At 37.4% G+C, this 22,539-nt stretch overlaps 1 protein-coding gene across 1 annotated transcript in view; it reads left to right on the top strand.

Annotated features, from left to right (window-relative positions):
- LOC128654350 (electroneutral sodium bicarbonate exchanger 1-like) overlaps positions 1-22,539 on the top strand; it is a 150,036-nt gene that overhangs the window by 65,182 nt on the left and 62,315 nt on the right. Inside the window, exons 9-10 of the mRNA XM_053708231.1 lie at positions 483-583; positions 21,781-21,955. Coding sequence (XP_053564206.1) covers positions 483-583; positions 21,781-21,955 — 276 coding nt within the window. The remainder of the gene's footprint in view (positions 1-482; positions 584-21,780; positions 21,956-22,539) is intronic.

Genomic DNA, 22,539 nt, shown 5'->3' on the forward strand with positions numbered 1-22,539 from the left:
TATTTTTCTTCAGTCTCTTGGCTACATTTAGCCACCAATCAGCAAGTGCTACCCAGGTTCTGAACCAAAATTTTTATCTGGCTCTTAAGTTTTACATACTGATTTTTCAAATAATGATACCAAGAGAACAAAGAAAAATTGATAACAGGAGTAAACCAGAAAGTTGCTTAAAATTGCATGCTCTATCTGAATCATGAAAGAAAAACATTTAGGTTCAGTATCCCTTTAATGTCATTATTGATAAGTATCTTATATACAATGCTTATAAATATTATATCAAAGGACAGGTTATTTTTACTGAAGGTGTCACCTGCTTTTGTGGAGCAATATGATCCCCAGTTTTCAACTTAGGGGGACATGTGGCGTCAGCTTCAATTAGCATTATTTATGTCATTCAAACACATTTTCCTTTTGCTAAATTTATAGCAAACAAAAGCTATTTCAGTTGGTATCACAATAAAGTTTTGTTTTCTGTGACACAGGAGAAGAGGAAAATGCCAGGTGTACCCAATGGAAATGTTTGTCATGTGGACCCAGAACCAGAACCAGAGATAAGTGGACCTGAGCTGGAACGTACAGGAAGGTAATTTAATACATCCAGTTCCCTGTGGAACACGGCCATATCTGCTGGAATTGTAGGGAGTCATCCAACACTAATTATAAAAACGACACTGTTAAGCAAATACGTCTCACATGCTTCTAATTAGGAACATTTTTATTTATAGCCTAATGCTGAACAAATAAGTAAAAAATAATATAAATATTTTCCTATTACCACATTCAGAATCTGAATGTATAAGAGTATAAGAGCATTATACAGTAATTATAACTTTTTGTACATTACTTATTCTTCTGAAGGTCATACATAAGAACAAGATACATTTAAAGGGACATAAAACACAATCGGCCAGATTGCAAGTTTTGCGTTATGAGCTGAGCAGTATTAACTTGCACGTTATTCTCACCGCTCACTTACCTACAGCGCTGGTATTACAGGTTTTCTGAAACCCGGCGTTAACAGGTAAGAAGTGAGCGTAGAGCAAAATTGTGCTCCATACCGCACTCCAATACCAGTGCTGCTTAAGTCAGCAGTGAGCTGGTTGTACGTGCTCGTGCACAATTTCCCCATAGACATCAATGGGGAGAGCCGGCTGAAAAAAAGTCTAACACCTGCAATAAAGCAGCTTAAAGCTCAGTAACGCAACCCCATTGATTTCTATGGGGAAACACATTTTATGTTTACACCTAACACCCTAACATTAACCCCGAGTCTAAACAGCCCTAATCTTACACTAATTAACCCCTAATCTGCCACCCCCGACATCGCCAACACCTACATTATACTTATTAACCCCTAATCTACCGCTCTGGACATCGTCGCCACCTACATTATACTCATGAACCCCTAATTTGCTGCCCCCAACATCGCGACACCTACACTATATTTATTAACCCCTAATCTCACACCCCCAATGTCGCCGCAACCTACCTACACTTATTAACTCCTAATCTGCCGCCCCCAACGTCGCTGCCACTATAATAAACATATTAACCCCTAAACCGCCGTACTCCCGCATCGCTGCCCCCAACATCGCGACACCTACACTATATTTATTAACCCCTAATCTCACACCCCCAATGTCGCCGCAACCTACCTACACTTATTAACCCCTAATCTGCCGCCGCCAACGTCGCTGCCACTATAATAAACATATTAACCCCTAAACCGCCGTACTCCCGCATCGCAAACACTATTTAAATATTATTAACCCCTAATCTGCCGCCCCTAACATCGCCGCCACCTACCTACATTTATTAACCCCTAATCTGCCGCCCCCAACGTCGCCGCCACTATATTATATTTATTAACCCCCTAAATCTAAGTCTAACCCTAACCCTAACACCCCCTAACTAAAATATAATTTAAATAAATCTAAATACAAATTACTATCATTAACTAAATTATTCCTATTTAAAACTAAATACTTACCTGTAAAATAAACTCTAAGCTAGCTACAATATAACTAATAGTTACATTGTATCTAGCTTAGGGTTTATTTTTATTTTACAAGCAAGTTTGTATTTATTTTAACTAAGTAGATTAGTTACAAAATAGTTATTAACTATTTAATAACTGCCCACTACCCAAGTTACAATAACACCTAACACTACATTACAATTAAATAAATTCCCTAAATCAAATACAGTTAACTAAATTAAATAAAATTAGCTAAATTAAAAAAAAACACTAAATTACAGAAAATAAAAAACAAATTACAAGATTTTTAAACTAATTACACCTAATCTAATAGCCCTATCAAAATAAAAAAAGCCCACCCAAAATAAAAAAAACCTAGCCTAAACTAAACTACCAATAGACCTTAAAAGGGCCTTTTGCGGGGCATTGCCCCAAATAAATCAGCTCTTTTACCTGTAAAAAAAAATACAACCAACCCCCCAACAGTAAAACCCACCACCCACACAACCAACCCCCCAAATAAAACCTAACTAAAAAAACCTAAGCTCCCCATTGCCCTGAAAAGGGCATTTGTATGGGCATTGCTCTTAAAAGGGTATTTAGCTCTATTGCGGGCCAAAGCCCTAACCTAAAAAAAAAAAAAACACCCAATACACCCTTAAAAAATCCTAACACTAACCCCCGAAGATTCACTTACCGGGAGAAGTCTTCATCCAAGCGGCAAGATGTCCTCAACGAAGCCGGCAGAAGTGGTCCTCCAGACGGGCAGAAGTGGTCCTCCAGACGGGAAGAAGTCTTCATCCAGACGGCATCTTCTATCTTCATCCATCCAGCGTGGAGCATCCTCTTCTTCTGACGTCTTCTTGCTGAATGAAGGTTCCTTTAAATGACATCATCCAAGATGGCGTCCCTTAGATTCCGATTGGCTGATAGAATTCTATCAGCCAATCGTAATTAAGGTTGAAAAAATCCTATTGGCTGATGCAATCAGCCAATAGGATTGAACTTCAATCCTGTTGGCTGATCCAATCAGCCAATAGGATTGAGCTTGCATTCTATTGGCTAATTGGAACAGCCAATAGAATGCAAGCTCAATCCTATTGGCTGATTGGATCAGCCAATAGGATTGAAGTTCAATCCTATTGGCTGATTGCATCAGCCAATAGGATTTTTTCAACCTTAATTCAGATTGGCTGATAGAATTCTATCAGCCAATCGGAATCTAAGGGACGCCATCTTGGATGACGTCATTTAAAGGAACCTTCATTCAGCAAGAAGACGTCGGAAGAAGAGGATGCTCCGCGCCGGATGTCTTGAAGATGGAGCTGCTCCGCGCCGGATGGATGAAGATAGAAGATGCCGTCTGGGTGAAGACTTCTGCCCCTCTGGAGGACCACTTCTGCCCATCTGGAGGACCAGCTCTGCAGGCTTCGTTGAGGACATCTTGCCGCTTTGATGAAGACTTCTCCCGGTAAGTGAATCTTCGGGGGTTAGTGTTAGGATTTTTAAGGGTGTATTGGGTGGGGGGGGTTTAGGTTAGGGCTTTGGGCCGCAATAGAGCTAAATGCCCTTTTAAGGGAATTGCCCATCCAAATGCCCCTTTCAGGGCAATGGGGAACTTAGGTTTTTTTAGTTAGGCTTTTATTTGGGGGGTTGGTTGTGTGGGTGGTGGGTTTTACTGTTAGGGGGGTTGTTTGTATTTTTTTTTACAGGTAAAAGAGCTGATTTCTTTTGGCAATGCCCCGCAAAAGGCCCTTTTAAGGGCTATTGGTAGTTTAGTTTAGGCTAGGGTTTTTTTTATTTTGGGTGGGCTTTTTTTATTTTGATAGGGCTATTAGATTAGGTGTAATTAGTTTAAAGATCTTGTAATTTGTTTTTTATTTTCTGTAATTTAGTGTTTGTTTTTTTTGTAATTTAGCTAATTTTATTTAATTTAGTTAATTGTATTTAATTTAGGGATTTTATTTAATTGTAGTGTAGTGTTAGGTGTTAGTGTAACTTAGGTTAGGTTTTATTTTACAGGTAAATTTGTATTTATTTTAGCTAGGTAGTTAGTAAATAGTTAATAACTATTTAGTAACTATTCTACTTAGTTAAAATAAATACAAACTTGCCTGTAAAATAAAAATAAACCCTAAGCTAGCTACAATGTAACTATTAGTTATATTGTAGCTAGCTTAGGGTTTATTTTACAGGTAAGTATTTAGTTTTAAAAAGGAATTATTTAGTTAATGATAGGAATTTTTATTTAGATTTATTTTAATTATATTTAAGTTGGGGGTGTTAGGGTTAGGGTTAGACTTAGATTTAGGGGTTAATAAATTTAATATAGTGGTGGCGACGTTGGGAGCGGCAGATTAGGGGTTAATAAATGTAGGTAGTTGGCGGCGATGTTAGGGACGGCAGATTAGGTGTTAATAATATTTAACTAATGTTTGTGAGGCGGGAGTGCGGCGGTTTAGGGGTTAATATGTTTATTCTAGTGGCGGCGATCTCCGGAGCGGCAGATTAGGGGTTAATAATTTTATTTTAGTGTTTGCGATGTGGGAGGGCCTCGGTTTAGGGGTTAATAGGTCATTTATAGGTGTTAGTGTACTTTTTAACACTTTAGTTATGAGTTTTATGCTACAGCGTTGTAGTGTAAAACTCATAACTACTGACTTTAGAGTGCGGTACGAATCTTGACGGGGTAGGCTGTACCGCTCACTTTTTGGCCTCCCAGGACAAGCTCGTAATACCGGCGCTATGGAAGTCCAATAGAAAAAAGACTATACGCAATTTGTGTAAGTTGATTTGCGGTAAGGCCAAAAAAGTGTGTGGTACAGCTGTACCTACAAGACTCGTAATAGCAGTGGTAGTAAAAAAGCACCGTTATGAGGCTTAATGCTGCTTTTTTACTCATAACGCAAGACTCGTAATCTAGCCGAATGTTTGTTCATTCATGATTCAGATAGAACATACAATTTCAAACAACTTTCTAATTTACTTCTATTATATATTATCTAATTTTCTCACTATCCCTTGTTGAAGGGGCAGCAATGGACTTCTTGAAACACATCTTGTAAGCTAATGACAAAAGGCATATATGTGCTGCCAGCAGATATCTCCCAGTAGTGCATTGCTGCTCTCTATCCAATGTATCCAATGTAGGTATGCTTTTCAACAATGGATACCAAGAGAAAACAGCAAATTAGATCAAAGTACATTTGAAAGTTGATTAAATTGTGTATATTGGGTTTCATGTCCTTTAAATAGTTTATTGATCACATAATACTTGTTTTGTGCTTTGCAGCGCAATAGCAACTTAACCAAACTGAATTTTGATAAATAAGAAAGTGATATCAAAATTACTTTGGAAAGTTATTTAACATTGCATGCTCTGTATTAATCATGAAAGTTAAAGGGACAGTAAACACCAGAATGTTTGTTGTTTAAAAAGGTAGATAATCCCTTTATTATCCATTCCCCAGTTTTCCATAACCAACACAGTTATAATAATATACTTTTTTCCTCTGGGATTATCTTGTATCTATGCCTCTGCAAACTGCCCCCTTATTTCAGTTCTTTTGACAGACTTGCATTTTTAGCCAATCAGTGCTGACTCCTAGGAGCTTCACATGCCTGAGCTCAATGTTATCTATATGAAATACATGAACTAACGCCCTCTAGTGGTGAAAAACTGTCATAATGCTTTCAGATTAGAGGCGGCCTTCAAGTTCTAGGAAATTAGCATATGAACCTCCTAGGTTTAGCTTTCAACTAAGAATACCAAGAGAACAAAGCAAAATTGTTAATAAAAGTAAATTGGAAAGTTACATGCCCTATTTAAATCATGAAAGTTTTTTTTTTTACTTGACTATCCCTTTAAATGTTTACTTTACTGTCCCTTTAAAGTCCTTGCTTACCCATTTTGGGCTAGATTACAAGTGGAGTGCTAATTTATTGCGCTCCCCTAAATGGCAAATTCACAAATGGGCGCACAATAAATAACCAGCCATTACAAATTAACCAGAGGTCACACCCAATTGCCCCCAAAATTACTTGGGAGGTCCCATTTTTAAAAAACAAAAAATGTAGTTTTTTTTTTAGTTTTTTTTAAACTGCACTAAGAAGTTTTTGGGGGCTAAAGTTGGAAGTGTGGGGTGTTACAAAAAAAAACGTCACTGAAAAGTGCCTTTACATTGCTGCGCTAGTTCTCATGCCGTGTCTGCCATAGGAGCTTATGGAAGTGCGCTCTTGTGAGCATAATGCTTCTGTACAATGTGAAAGCGAGGCCGCGTTCGCATTGCACCTCACTTGTAATACCAGCACACATTTGCGTGCACTGGTATTGCTAAGTTAAGCGCAAATATCACTTTCCCAGAAGCGATATTTTGCGCTCAACTTGTAACCTAGCCCTTTATCATCAAAAAAGATGGTGTCTAAACATTATTTTTGTGATTGAGTGAAGATTACAATTAATAATAACTGAACATCTAACTTTCATTTTAAATGTGTGTGAATTTAATTAAATTAGAAATTGGGGGTAAAATCTAACTAATAATCTTACATAGAGCTTTTAACCACTCCTGAGAATATGGTGGGTTACACTAGGTCTTTGGCTTAAAGGGACATGAAATCCAATTGCTGATTGGTGGCTGCACATAAATGCCTCATGTTATTGGCTCATCTAATGCACATTTCTGCTTCTTCAACAAAGGACACCAAAAGAATGAAGCAAATTAGATAATAGAATTTCATTAAACAATTTTTTTAAATTGTATTCTCTACCTGAATCATGAACGAAAAATGTTGGGTTTCATGTCCCTTTAATAAAATACACAAAGTTCGGCAGAGTTTATTAAGAATACATGACGAAAAAATATAACAAATATGAAAAGCAGTTTATTCCCAGAAACTATAGATCATTTATAGAAATATGTTTCTCTTTGCAATAGATTTTATCCTTCGTCATTCTTCTGTAGATACTTTGTCTCCGTCTTCTTTCATCTGTGAATTCTACCACCTTATGTTACCAGCATTTCACACTTCAACCTGTTCTGTAATAATCCTCTCCTGCAGCCGCTCTCTATTTGCTATACCAATTAGTCTCTCAGTACCTTGAATTTCCTTTTTTTCCAGCACCGTCCTCAAAAGAGAGGTGAAGATGTCACTTTTCTTCTCATTTCTCCCATAACTAGAGAATAGTTTGTTAGTTTTTCTGAGATTTATGAACTTGATTTTCACACATTTAGCAGTAAGTGTCATGGTATTTACTATTGTTTTATTCAATAGCTCATATAAGGTAATAGGTGACATTAAATACATTAGATATGTGAAGAACATCCACATAGAAGTAATTGATATTAAACACTTTTATTTTTAAGTGTTTAACTCTTTCACAATGGTTAAACATAACCAATGTAAAACTCAAAAATTGCCCTAATCTCTCTAATGGTTGTGAGACACTTTAACATACCTTACATGTAGTCAAACCTATTAAATATTACATAAAGGCCACAGTCTCGTTTAGTACTGGGTTCCTCAAAGCCATTTTGAGACCATGGGGCCGATTTAGAAACTGTTGTCCTGTCCAGAGTCAAAATTAAACTTTCATGATTCAGATAGGGCAGGCAATTGTAAACAACTTTCCAATTTACTTTTATCAAATTTGCTTTGTTCTCTTTGTATTCTTTGTTGAAGGCTAAACCTAGGTAGGCTCATATGTTAATTTCTAAGCCCTTGAAGGCTGCCTTTTATCTCAGTACATTTTGACAGTTTTTCACTGTTAGACACGCTAGTTCATGTGTGTCATATAGTTAACATTGTGGATAAAGTAAAAAACACAATTACTTGCGATAAAACACCAAAGTATCACTAGATAAAAAAGAGGGACAATGTATCTAAAAATAAAATTTTAATAAACAAAGTATCTATATATAAATGTATATCCACCGTTGGTATATCATCTAATATACATAAAACATCTAAAAACATTTATAGGAGGTCCTTGATATATAGTAGGATAAATTGTCAGTCTAGTATAATATCCGGTAAACCACTTTGTGTTAAGAGCGATTCAGTTTGGAAATCCTTTAATGCTTATAGCCTTATGTGTCAGTTATACATAATCATAGGACTGTTCTTTTGTCCAACACATGAAAAGGTGACGGTATATCTGTGCCTGGTTATTTTACACCCCACCCCACTTTCCTGTACCTGATCGGTACGTAGAGGTTTACAGGTGTGCGACTTCCGGATCATTTAGTCCAGATCACCTGGTCCAGATCGTTATTCACCCCCGCAAAAACGTACCTCTTTACAGTCTGTATCTGGCAGGTCTGTATGGGGTAGCGGGTAAACAGCTTTGGTGTGCTTGGGAGGTCTGGTCGTGCATTGCGTCCTATTCACGTGACCTACAAGCTCCAATCCAAATCCTGGTTAAGTTCCGGCAACGGATAACAGAAATTGACAGAGCGCTCTGTATATAATTCTGTTTCTTTAACGGATCGACCGTCCAAATCAGAGTATCACCATCTACGCATTTCAGCCATAAGGCCTTTATCAAGCTGTTCAAATTGTGGTTTATCTCTTCTTTTATTACCGGTTCAGTATCTTTCCATCCAATCAGAATCGTTTATCCAACCAATCAGAGTTGACATATTAATAAAAGTGTTTTTGTTTGTTTATACTTTTGTTTCCATATACTCAATTATCGGCTTTCTTCTGCATATGATGTTTTATATGGAGTACCCACATCTAAAGATATATATCACAATTCTAACAGGACCTCCTATTAATATTATGAACAAACATAAAAAATTTAACATAAAACATTGATTATATGTTCAGTCAATCTAAATACTATTGCCTCTATTTATCAAGCCATCAACCGTAAATACGCTGGAATTCTGCAGCGTATTTGTGGCAAGGCTGATTCGCCATAGTTATCAAGCCCTACAGACCGGCAAAAGTAGAATCTAGTGACGTAATTCTAACAGGACCTCCTATTAATATTATGAACAAACATAAAACATTTAACATAAAACATTGATTATATGTTCAGTCAATCTAAATACTATTGCCTCTATTTATCAAGCCATCAACCGTAAATACGCTGGAATTCTGCAGCGTATTTGTGGCAAGGCTGATTCGCCATAGTTATCAAGCCCTACAGACCGGCAAAAGTAGAATCTAGTGACGTAACATACGATCCACCGGACTCAGTCCGACACAGATCGATGGTTACATAACTACAGATTTTCCGAACGGAAGTTTGGCAGAATCTGACAAGTTTTGGAAGTTATCAAAGAACAACCAGGTACGCTTGCCACTATTCTGGCCCAGCGTACTTGGTTTTCAATCCGCCGCCCTGGAGGCGGCGGATCCCATAAGAATCAATGGGAGTCTGACAGCAGCGAAAGCTCATGTTCGCTGCTGCCCGATATCCCATTGATTCCTATAGGAAGTGTCTGCACCGAACATCCTAACATGTACCCCGAGTCTAAACACCCCTAATCTGCACCCCCTACACCGCCGCCACCTACTTTATACTTATTAACCCCTAAACCGCAGTCCTGACACTGCCGCCACCTACTTTATACGTATTAACCCCTAAACCGCCGCTCCCGGACCCCGCCGCAACTATAATAAATTTATTAACCCCTAAACTGCCGCTCCCAGACCCCGCTGTCACTTACATTATACCTATTAACCCCTAATCTGCCGCCCCTATACCGCCGCCACCTACATAAAGTTATTAACCCCTATCCGGCCAATCCCGGACCCCGCTGCAAATAAATTAATTGTTTAACCCCTAAACCGCCGCTCCCAGAGCCCACCGCCACCTACATTACATTTATTAACCCCTAATCTGCCCCCCCCCCCACTGCTGCCACCTACATTATATCTATTAACCCCTAAACCTAAAAAAAGTCTAACCCTAACCCTAACACCCCCCTAACTTAAATATTATTTATATTAATCTAAATAAATATTCCTATAATTAAATAAATTAATCCTATTTAAAACTAAATACTTACCTATAAAATAAAACCTAAGATAGCTACATTATAACTAATAATTACATTGCAGCTATTTTAGGGTTTATTTTTATTTTACAGGCAACTTTGTATTTATTTTAACTAGGTACAATAGCTATTAAATAGTTATTAACTATTTAATAGCTGCCTAGCTAAAATAAATACAAAATTACCTGTAAAATAAATCCTAACCTAAGTTACAATTACACCTAACATTATCATTAAATAAATAAATTAAATTAATTAACTACAATTACCTAACATTAAATAAAATTAACTAAAAATAACTAAAGTACAAAAAAACAACTCTAAATTACAGAAAATAAAAAAAATTACAAGAAGTTTAAACTAATTACACCTAATCTAAGCCCCCTAATAAAATAAAATAGCCCCCCAAAATAATAAAATTCCCTACCCTAAACTAAATTACAAATAGCCCTTAAAAGGGCCTTTTGCGGGGCATTGCCCCAAAGTAATCAGCTCTTTTACCTGAAAAAAAAAATACAAACCCCCAACATTAAAACCCACCACCCACACACCCAACCCTACTCTAAAACCCACCAAACCCCCCTTAAAAAAACCTAACACTACCCCCTTGAAGATCACCCTACCTTGAGCTGTCTTCACCCAGCCGGGCAGAAATCTTCATCTGATCTGGCCAGAAGTCTTCATCTAATCCGGGCAGAAGAGGTCCTCCAAGCGGCAGAAGTCTTCATCCAAGTGGCATCTTCTATCTTCATTCTTTCGGAGCGGAGCGGATCCATCTTCAATCCAGCCGACGCGGAGTCATAACACTGAATGAAGGTTTCTTTAAATGACGTCATCCAAGATGGCGTCCCTTGAATTCCGATTGGCTGATATGATTCTATCAGCCAATCGGAATTAAGGTAGGAAAAATCCGATTGGCTGATGCTGTTCCGATCAGCCAATAGAATGCGAGGTCAATCCTATTGGCTGATTTGACCAGCCAATCGGATTGAACTTCAATCCAATTGGCTGATTGCATCAGCCAATCGAATTTTTCCTACCTTAATTCCGATTGGCTATATAACAGTATAGTATAGTGTGGGTGCTTAGTGACAGGCTAGCAAGAAAGCTGCGAAGAAGCCGAGATCGATGACTGTTAGTTAACAACAGTCCGCTGCTCATCGCACCGTACTTGGTGCTCAGCTTTTTGACAGCTTTCTTGATAAATTTGGCAAACGTATTCAGGTCCGTGGCGGCGAGCTTAGGCGAGCGTATTGGGGCCGGCGAATGCTAGAAAGTAGACAGCTTGATAACTAGAGGCCTATATATTACCTCATTAGTCTTATAGTCCCGACTTAATAATTATCAGTAGTGGCAAATAACTTAACGTGCAAATTAAATACAGCATTAGACGTGATAGTATCTCTTTTGTTACTATGTTTGCACGCTGTACAACTATAGTAGGGAAAAAAGCCTTTTATGTATTTTCACTCAGGTCTTTATACATTTTAAATTTTATTTATGTTCAATTCACTGGATGCTAGTTACCTGCTTTTTTAAAAATAATTTTGGGGTCAGATGTAACGTGGTCACCTAGTATGGGGTCTTTTTTAATGAGATGCCAGTGCATTGGATTGATTTAATCCCTTTATATTGGCAAAAAACATTAAAGGCCTTTTTCCTTGCTATAGTTGTACAGCGTGTAATTATAGTAAGAAAAGAGATACTATCACATCTACCACCAGGAAATATGAGTATAAAATTAAAGATATAAGATGCAGGGAAAAAGGGGTAATTTATCTTATCCAATGCCCCTGTAAAAGACAGTATTTAGGGAAAACCCAGAGGTTATTGAAAGATAGATTGAGAGAACACCTCACGAATATAAAGAAAGGATTTGAGGGACATTTTGTATCCAACCACTTCAAGGAAGCTCATAATAGCAGTGCATAAGGACTATTATTCTGGGGCATAAAAAAGATTTATAAAGATAAAAGAGGGGGGATTATGAGAAGAAGTTGTTATATAATGAGGCTGAACTAATTTATAACTTCGGTTCCCTTGTCCCCAATGGTCTGGGCTAGATCTTAATCCATTTTTACATGATTAAAGAATTTGATTATAATGAATTCTTGGGGAGATTTATATATATATATATATATATATATATATATATATATATATATTATATATATTTTTCCTTATTGTCAAATGCCTATTGTTTATATGTCATACCATTAATTTTATTTTATTATTTCATATTTTATATAGCATCGTCTTTTTAAATCTTTTTTGTCACACTGTCACTTTAAATAAAACCATATGTGTAGAATTTTAAATGGAAACTATAACAAACAACAATTGTCTGACACAGTTGAATTTACATGTTTTGAATATTCACTCACTGAATATTCACTCCTAAATATGGAAGGAAAATATATAGGGGCCTAGTTATCAAGCCGTCAACCTCAAATACACTGGAATTCCGCAGCGTATTTGTGGCGAGGCTGATTCGCCTTAGTTATCAAAGGCTAGAGACCGGCAAAAGTAGAATTTTGAGACGTAAACTTCGATCCGCCGGACTCAGTCCGACACAGATCGATTCTTACGTCACTCCAGATGTTCCGCACACAAGTGCGGCACAATCTGACTACTTTTGCTAGTTATCAAAAAACTAGCAGGTACGCTCGGCAATTTTCCGGCCCAGCATACCTGGTTTTCAAACCGCCACCCTGGAGGCGGCGGATCCCATAGGAATCAATGGGAGTCTGACCATAGCGAAAGTACAAGTCCGCTGCTGCCAGATATCCCATTGATTTCTATGGGAGATGTCTGCACCTAACACCCTAACATGTACCACGAGTCTAAACACCACTAATCTGTCCCCCCTACCCCGCCGCAACTAAATAAAGTTATTACCCCCTAAACCGCCGCTCCCGGAGCCCACCACAACTATAATATATGTATTAACCCCTAAACCGCCACTCCCGGAGCCCACCGCAAGCTATAATAAACTGATTAACCCCTAAACCGCCGCTCCCGGAGCCCACCACAACTATAATATATGTATTAACCCCTAAACCGCCGCTCTCGGAGCCCACCGCAAGCTACTCTATACATATTAACCCCTAAACCACCGCTCCCTGACCCCGCCGCAACTATAATAAATGTATTAACCCCTAAACCGCCGCTCCCACCTACATTATACCTAGTAACCCCTATCCTGCCCCCCCTATACCGCCGCCCTCTATAATAAAGTTATTAACCCCTATCCTGCCGATCCCGCACCTCGCCGCAACTAAATAAATAGTTTAACCCCTAAACCGCCGCTCCTGGACCCTGCCGCAACCTATATTAAATTTATTAACCCCTAATCTGCCCCCCTTACACCGTCGCCACCTATAATACATTCATTAACCCCTATCCTGCTCCCCACTAAACCGCCGCCACTGTAATAAATTTATTAACCCCTAAACCCAAGTCTAACACTAACCCTAACACCCCCCTAACTTAAATATTAATTAAATAAATCTAAATAATATTTCTATTATGAACTAAATTAATCCTATTTAAAACTAAATACTTACCTTTAAAATAAACCCTAATATAGCTACAATATAAATAATAATTATATTGTAGCTATGTTAGGATTTATTTTTATTTTACAGGCATCTTTCAATTTATTTTAACTAGGTACAATAGCTATTAAATAGTTATTAACTATTTAATAGCTAAAATAAACTGAAATTTACCTGTAAAATAAATCCTAACATAATTTAAAACTAAATACCTACCTGTAAAATAAACCCTAAGATAGCTACAATATAATTAATAATTACATTGTAGCTATTTTAGGATTTATATTTATTTTACAGGTAACTTTCGGCTAGATTTAGAGTTTTGTCGGTAACGACCCGCATAGCTAACGCATTATTTTCCCCCGCACCTTTTAAATACCGCTGGTATTTAGAGTTCACAGAATGGCTGGGTTTTCAGTGCGTTAGGCTCCAAAAAGGGAGCGTATAGCATAATTTACCGCCACTGCAACTCTAAATACCAGCGGTGCTTACGGACGCGGCCAGCTTCAAAAACGTGCTCGTGCACGATTCCCCCATAGGAAATAATAGGGCCGTTTGAGCTGAAAAAAACCTAACACCTGCAATAAAGCAGCGTTCAGCTCCTAATGCAGCCCCATTGTTTCCTATGGGGAAACACTTCCTAAGTCTGCACCTAACACCCTAACATGTACCCCGAGTCTAAACACCCCTAGTCTTACACTTATTAACCCCTAATCTGCCGCCCCCGCTATCGCTGACACCTGCATATTTTTTTAACCCCTAATCTGCCGCTCCGTACACCGCCGCAACCTACATTATACCTATGTACCCCAAATCTGCTGCCCATAACACCGCTGACCCCTATATTATATATATTAACCCCTAATCTGCCGCCCCCAATGTCGCCTCCACCTACCTACAATTATTAACCCCTAATCTGCCGACCGGACCACACCGCTACTATAATAAATGTATTAACCCCTAAAGCTAAGTCTAACCCTAACACTAACACCCCCTAACTTAAATATAATTTAAATCTAACGAAATAAATTAAATCTTATTAAATAAATTATTCCTATTTAAAGCTAAATACTTACCTGTAAAATAAACCCTAATATAGCTACAATATAAATAATAATTATATTGTAGCTATTTTAGGATTAATATTTATTTTACAGGCAACTTTGTATTTATTTTAACCAGGTACAATAGCTATTAAATAGTTAATAATTTTTTAATAGTTACCTAGTTAAAATAATTACAAAATTACCTGTAAAATAAATCCTAACCTAAGTTACAATTAAAACTAACACTACACTATCAATAAATTAATTAAATAAAATACCTACAATTACCTACAATTAAACCTAACACTACACTATCAATAAATTAATTAAATACAATACCTACAAATAAATACAATTAAATAAACTAACTAAAGTACAAAAAATAAAAAAGAACTAAATTACAAAAAATAAAAAAATATTTACAAACATTAGAAAAATATTACAACAATTTTAAACTAATTACACCTACTTTAAGCCCCCTAATAAAATAACAAAGACCCCCAAAATAAAAAAATGCCCTAACCTATTCTAAAATTAAAATATAAAAGCTCTTTTACCTTACCAGCCCTGAAAAGGGCCCTTTGCGGGGCATGCCCCAAAGAATTCAGCTCTTTTGCCTGTAAAAAAAAAACATACAATACCCCCCCCCCCAACATTACAACCCACCACCCACATACCCCTAATCTAACCCAAACCTCCCTTAAATAAACCTAACACTAAGCCCCTGAAGATCTCCCTACCTTGTCTTCACCACGCCGGGTTCACCGATCGATCCAGAAGAGCCTCCGATGTCTTGATCCAAGCCCAAGCGGGGGGCTGAAGATGTCCATGATCCAACTGAAGTCTTCATCCAAGCGGGAGCTGAAGAGGTCCATGATCCGAATGAAGTCTTCTATCAAGCGGCATCTTCAAACTTCTTTCTTCCGGATCCATGGTCATCCCGCCAAAGCGGAACATCCATCTTCACCGACGACTTCCCGTCGGTTGTAATATTGGGGGGGGTATAGTATGTTTTCTTTTTACAGACAAAAGAGCTGAATTCTTTGGGGCATGCCCCGCAAGGGCCCTTTTCAGGGCTGGTAAGGTAAAAGAGCTTTTCTATTTTAATTTTAGAATAGGGTAGGGCATTTTTTTATTTTGGGGATCTTTGTTATTTTATTAGGGGGCTTAGAGTAGGTGTAATTAGTTTAAAATTGTTGTAATATTTTTCTAATGTTTGTAAATATTTTTTTATTTTTTGTAACTTAGTTCTTTTTTATTTTTTGTACTTTAGTTAGTTTATTTCATTGTATTTATTTGTAGGTATTGTATTTAATTAATTTATTGATAGTGTAGTGTTAGGTTTAATTGTAGATAATTGTAGGTAGTTTTTTTAATTTATATATTGATAGTGTAGTGTTAGGTTTAATTGTAACTTAGGTTAGGATTTATTTTACAGGTAATTTTGTAATTATTTTAACTAGGTAGCTATTAAATAGTTATTAACTATTTAATAGCTATTGTACCTGGTTAAAATAATTACAAAGTTGCCTGTAAAATAAATATTAATCCTTAAATAGCTACAATATAATTATAATTTATATTGTAGTTATATTAGGGTTTATTTTACAGGTAAGTATTTAGCTTTAAATAGGAATAATTTATTTAATAAGAATTATTTTATTTCGTTAGATTTAAATTATATTTAAGTTAGGGGGTGTTAGTGTTAGTGTTAGACTTAGCTTTAGAGGTTAATCATTTATTATAGTAGCGGTGTGGTCCAGTCGGCAGATTAGGGGTTAATAATTGTAGGTAGGTGGAGGCGACATTGGGGGCGGCAGATTAGGGGTTAATAAATATAATATTGGGGTCGGCTGTGTTAGGGGCAGCAGATTAGGGGTACATAGGTATAATGTAGGTTGCGGCGGTGTACGGAGCGGCAGATTAGGGGTTAAAAAAAATGCAGATGTCAGCGATAGCGGGGGCGGCAGATTAGGGGTTAATAAATATTATGTAGGTGTCGGCGGTATTAGGGGCAGCAGATTAGGGGTACATAGGGATAACGTCAGTGGCGGCAGTGTGCGGTCGGCAGATTAGGGGTTAAAAAATTTTAATAGAGTGGCGGCGATGTGGGGGGGCCTCGGTTTAGGGGTACATAGGTAGTTTATGGGTGTTAGTGTACTTTAGAGCACAGTAGTTAAGAGCTTTATGAACCGGCGTTAGCCCAAAAAGCTCTTAACTACTGACTTTTTTCTGCGGCTGGAGTTTTGTCGTTAGATTTCTAACGCTCACTTCAGCCACGACTCTAAATACCGGCGTTAGAAAGATCCCATTGAAAAGATAGGATACGCAAATGGCATAGGGGGATCTGCGGTATGGAAAAGTCGCGGCTGCAAAGTGAGCGTTAGACCCTTTCCTGACTGACTCTAAATACCAACGGTAGCCCAAAACCAGCGTTAGGAGCCTCTAACGCTGGTTTTGACGGCTAACGCCAAACTCTAAATCTAGCCGTTTGTATTTATTTTAGCTAGTTAGAATAGTTATTAACTATTTAATAACTACCAAGCTAAAAGAAATACAAAATTACCTGTAAAATAAATCCTAACCTAAGTTACAATTAAACCTAACTCTACACTATCATTAAATTAATTAAATAAATTAACTACAAATAACTATAATTAAATAGTACAAAAAATTAAAAAAGCTAAGTTACAAAAAATAAAAAAAATAAGTTACAAACATTTTAAAAATATTACAACAATTTTAAGCTACTTACACCTAATCTAAGCCCCCTAATAAAATAACAAACCCCCCCAAAATAAAAAAAATGCCCTACCCTATTCTAAATTAAAAAAGTTCAAAGCTCTTTTACCTTACCAGCCCTTAAAAGGGCCTTTGTGGGGCATGCCCCAAAGAATTCAGCTCTTTTGCCTGTAAAAGAAAAATACAACCCCCCCCAACATTAAACCCACCACCCACATACCCCTAATCTAACCCAAACCCCCCTTAAAATAACCTAACACTAATCCCCTGAAGATCATCCTACCTTGAGTCGTTTTCACTCAGCCGAGCAGCGATGGAACCGAAGAGGAGACCCGGAGCGGCAGAAGTGATCCTCCAAGCGGCGCTGAAGAAATCTTCCATCCGATGAAGTGATCCTCCAAGCGGCGCTGAAGAAGTCTTCCATCCGGGCGATGTCATCTTCCAAGAGGCGCTGAAGAAGTCTTCTATCTGGGCGATGTCATCTTCCAAGCGGGGTCTTCAATCTTCAATCTTCATCCCGCCGACGCAGAACATCCTTCTTTACCGACGGACTACCGACGGATTCTATCAGCCAATCGGAATTAAGGTAGGAAAAATCTGATTGGCTGATTGAATCAGCCAATCAGATTCAAGTTCAATCCGATTGGCTGATCCAATCAGCCAATCAGATTGAGCTCGCATTCTATTGGCTGCTCCGATCAGCCAATCGGAATTGGCTGTTCCGATCAGCCAATCGGAATTGAAGGGACGCCATCTTGGATGACGTCCCTTAAAGGAGCCTTAATTCATCGGTAGTCCGTCGGTAAAGAAGGATGTTCCGCGTCGGCGGGATGAAGATTGAAGACCCCGCTTGGAAGATGACATCGCCCGGATAGAAGACTTCTTCAGCGCCTCTTGGAAGATGACATCGCCCGGATAGAAGACTTCTTCAGCGCCTCTTGGAAGATGACATCGCCCGGATAGAAGACTTCTTCAGCGCCGACTGGAGGATCACTTCATCGGATGGAAGATTTCTTCAGCGCCCCTTGGAAGATAACTTCTGCCGCTCCGGGTCTCCTCTTTGGTTACATCGCTGCTCGGCTGAGTGAAGATGACTGAAGGTAGGATGATCTTCAGGGGATTAGTGTTAGGTTATTTTAAGGGGGGTTTGGGTTGGATTAGGGGTATGTGGGTGGTGGGTTTTAATGTTGGGGGGTTGTATTTTTCTTTTACAGGCAAAAGAGCTGAATTCTTTGGGGCATGCCCCACAAAAGGCCCTTTTAAGGGCTGGTAAGGTAAAAGAGCTTTGAACTTTTTTAATTTAGCATAGGGTAGGGCATTTTTTTTATTTTGGGGGGGGTTTGTTATTTTATTAGGGGGCTTAGATTAGGTGTAAGTAGCTTAAAATTGTTGTAATATTTTTTAAATGTTTGTAACCTATTTTTTTTATTTTTTGTAACTTAGCTTTTTTTTGTACTTTAGTTAGTTTATGTAATTCTATTTAATTGTAGTTATTTGTATTTAATTTATTTAATTTATTTAATGATAGTGTAGTGTTAGGTTTAATTGTAACTTAGGTTAGGATTTATTTTACAGGTAATTTTGTATTTCTTTTAGCTAGGTAGTTATTAAATAGTTAATAACTATTTAATAACTATTCTAACTAGCTAAAATAAATACAAAGTTACCTGTAAAATAAATATAATTCCTAAAATAGCTACAATGTAATTATTAATTACATTGTAGCTATCTTAGGGTTTATTTTACAGGTAAGTATTTAGTTTTAAATAGGAATAATTTATTAAAGTATAGTGTAGTGTTAGGTGTAATTGTAACTTAGGTTAGGATTTATTTTACAGGTAAATTTCAGTTTATTTTAGCTAGGTAAGCTATTAAATAGTTAATAACTATTTAATAGCTATTGTACCTAGTTAAAATAAATTGAAAGATGCCTGTAAAATAAAAATAAATCCTAACATAGCTACAATATAATTATTATTTATATTGTAGCTATATTAGGGTTTATTTTAAAGGTAAGTATTTAGTTTTAAATAGGATTAATTTAGTTCATAATAGAAATATTATTTAGATTTATTTAATTAATATTTAAGTTAGGGGGGTGTTAGGGTTAGTGTTAGACTTAGGTTTAGGGGTTAATAAATTTATTACAGTGGCGGCGGTGTAGTGGGGGGCAGGATAGGGGTTAATAAATGTATTATAGGTGGCAACGGTGTAGGGGGGGCAGATTAGGGGCTAATAAATTTAATATAGGTTGCGGCAGGGTTGTGCGAGGTGCGGGATCGGCAGGATAGGGGTTAATAACTTTATTATAGAGGGCGGCGGTATAGGGGGCAGGATAGGGGTTACTAGGTATAATGTAGGTGGCGGTGGGCTCCGGGAGCGGCGGTTTAGGGGTTAATACATTTATTATTTTTGCAGCGGGGTCAGGGAGCGGCGGTTTAGGTGTTAATATGTATAGAGTAGCTTGCGGTGGGCTCCGGGAGCGGCGGTTTAGGGGTTAATACATATATTATAGCTTGCGATGGGCTCCGGGAGCGGCGGTTTAGGGGGTAATAACTTTATTTAGTTGTGGCGGTGTAGGGGGGACAGATTAGTGGTGTTTAGACTCGGGGTACATGTTAGGGTGTTAGGTGCAGACATCTCCCATAGAAATCAATGGGATATCTGGCAGCAGCGAACTTGTACTTTCGCTATGGTCAGACTCCCATTGATTCCGGTTTGAAAACCAGGTAACCGGAAAAGTGCCGAGCGTACCTGCTAGTTTTTTGATAACTAGCAAAAGTAGTCAGATTGTGCCGCACTTGTGTGCGGAACATCTGGAGTGACGTAAGAATCGATCTGTGTCGGACTGAGTCCGGCGGATCGAAGTTTACGTCTCAAAATTCTACTTTTGCCGGTCTCTAGCCTTTGATAACTAAGGCGAATCAGCCTCGCCACAAATACGCTGCGGAATTCCAGCGTATTTGAGGTTGACGGCTTGATAACTAGGCCCCAATGTGTATAATTAGATTAACTACAATTTAGGTCATGTAACACTTTTAATATAAAATTAATTTAAAACTATAACACTGTATTCAATTTGCACGTTAAGTTATTTGCCACTACTGATAATTATTAAATTGGGACTATAAGACTAATTAGTTAATATATAGTATCTAGATTGACTGAACATATAATCAATGTTTTATGTTAAATTTTATATGTTGTTTCAAAATATTGATAGGAGGTCCTGTTAGAATTGTGATATATATATATATATATACATATATCTTTAGATGTGGGTGCTCCATATAAAACATGATATGCAGAAGAAAGTCGATAAATGAGTATATGGAATCAAAAGTATAAACACGCGAAAAAACTTTAATATGTCGACTCTGATTGGTTGGATAAATGATTCTGATACTCAGATTTGGACGTCAATCTGTTGAAGAATATACAGAGCGCTCTGTCAATTTCTGTTACCCTTTGCCGGAAATTAACCAGGATTTGGATTGGAGCTTGTAGGTCACGTGAATAGGACGCAACGCATGACCACACCTCCCATGCACGCCAAAGCTGTTTACCCCCTACCCCATACAGACCTGCCAGGTACAGACCAAAAAGAGGTATGTTTTTGCGGGGGTGAATAACGATCCGGACCAGGTGATCTGAACTAAACGATCCAGTAGTCGTACACCCATAAACCTCTACAGACCGATCAGGTACAGGACAGTGGGGTGTAAAATAATCAGGTAAAGATATACCGTCACCTTTTCATGTGTTGGACAAAAGAACAGTCCTATGATTATGTATAACTCACACATAAGGCTATAAGCACTAAAGGATTTCCAAACTGAATCGCTCTTAACACAAAGTGGTTTACCGGATATTATACTGGACTGAGAGCTTATCCCACTATATATTAATTATATTAAGGACCTCCTATAACTGTTTTTAGATGTTTTATTTATATTAGATGATATACCACCGGTGGATATATATATATTTATATATAGATACTTTGTTTATTAAAATTGTATTTTTAGATACATTGTCCCTCTTGTTTATCTGGTGATACTTTGCTGTTTTAGGGCAAGTAATTGTGTTTTTTACTTTATCTGCATTTATTTGTTGGCCTCAGCGGGCTAACATTTTTTGTTTTACTTGCTAGTATCATACTTTATTAGGAGATATACCCGTTTGTTTTTCATTTATATAGATAACATTGTGCTCACCCCAATGATTGGCTAAAATGCATGTTTGTCAAAAGAACTGAGATAAGGGGACAGTCTGCAGAGACTTAGATACAAGGTAATCACAGAGGTAAAAAGTGTATTAATATAACAGTGTTGTTTCTAGAAAACTGGGGAATTGTTAATAAAGGGATTATCTAGCCTTTTAAGAAAACAATATGTCAAGTAGACTGTCCTTAAATGAAGACATTTCTTGCTGACTTATCATTTCAGACTATTTGGAGGTTTGGTTGTAGACATCAAGAGGAAAGCTCCCTGGTACTGGAGTGACTACAGAGATGCATTCAGCTTACAGTGTGTGGCTTCATTTCTCTTCCTGTACTGTGCCTGCATGTCTCCTGTCATCACATTTGGGGGTTTGCTGGGAGAAGCAACAGAAGGCCGCATAGTAAGGCATTTAAAAAAAGAATAAAAACACGTTATGGTTATATCTTTGATATCTTTACACCTTTCCCACCTTCAATATTTCAAGATTGTTTAATGTATAATTTGTGGTTTTGCTTGATATCAGCAACCTTATTGTTATTATTTGCATAGACCAAATCACCATTTCTCTCCTGTCATTAACACGTTAACATTTTAGCTATAACATACCACTTCTAAAGCAAACAAGTGTGTGGATACAGACAACAAGTGCAGTTAGATTTATTAATAAATAATAACATCAGTTTTATAGTCATACAGTATGATGTTTTCTTGCTAATTATGGCTTCATCATTAATGGATAGGGTCACCATAATCATTTTTCCAAGGGAGATTTAAATCTAGTTCTATGGGAGTCAATAATATAAATGCAGACCCTCAATCATAAACTAGAACTCAGTTTGATAAAAACCAGTAAACTGTACAAAAAAAATCCATCAAAATAACAGCATTTTCCTATATTGGTTTTAAATTATTTCAAACAAATAAAAGACCTTTTAAGTATTGTCTGCTATTCTTAGATAAATATCCTTATGCTGACATCATGCT

Source organism: Bombina bombina, chromosome 3, assembly GCF_027579735.1.
Source record: "Bombina bombina isolate aBomBom1 chromosome 3, aBomBom1.pri, whole genome shotgun sequence".
Taxonomy (NCBI): Eukaryota; Metazoa; Chordata; class Amphibia; order Anura; family Bombinatoridae; genus Bombina; species Bombina bombina.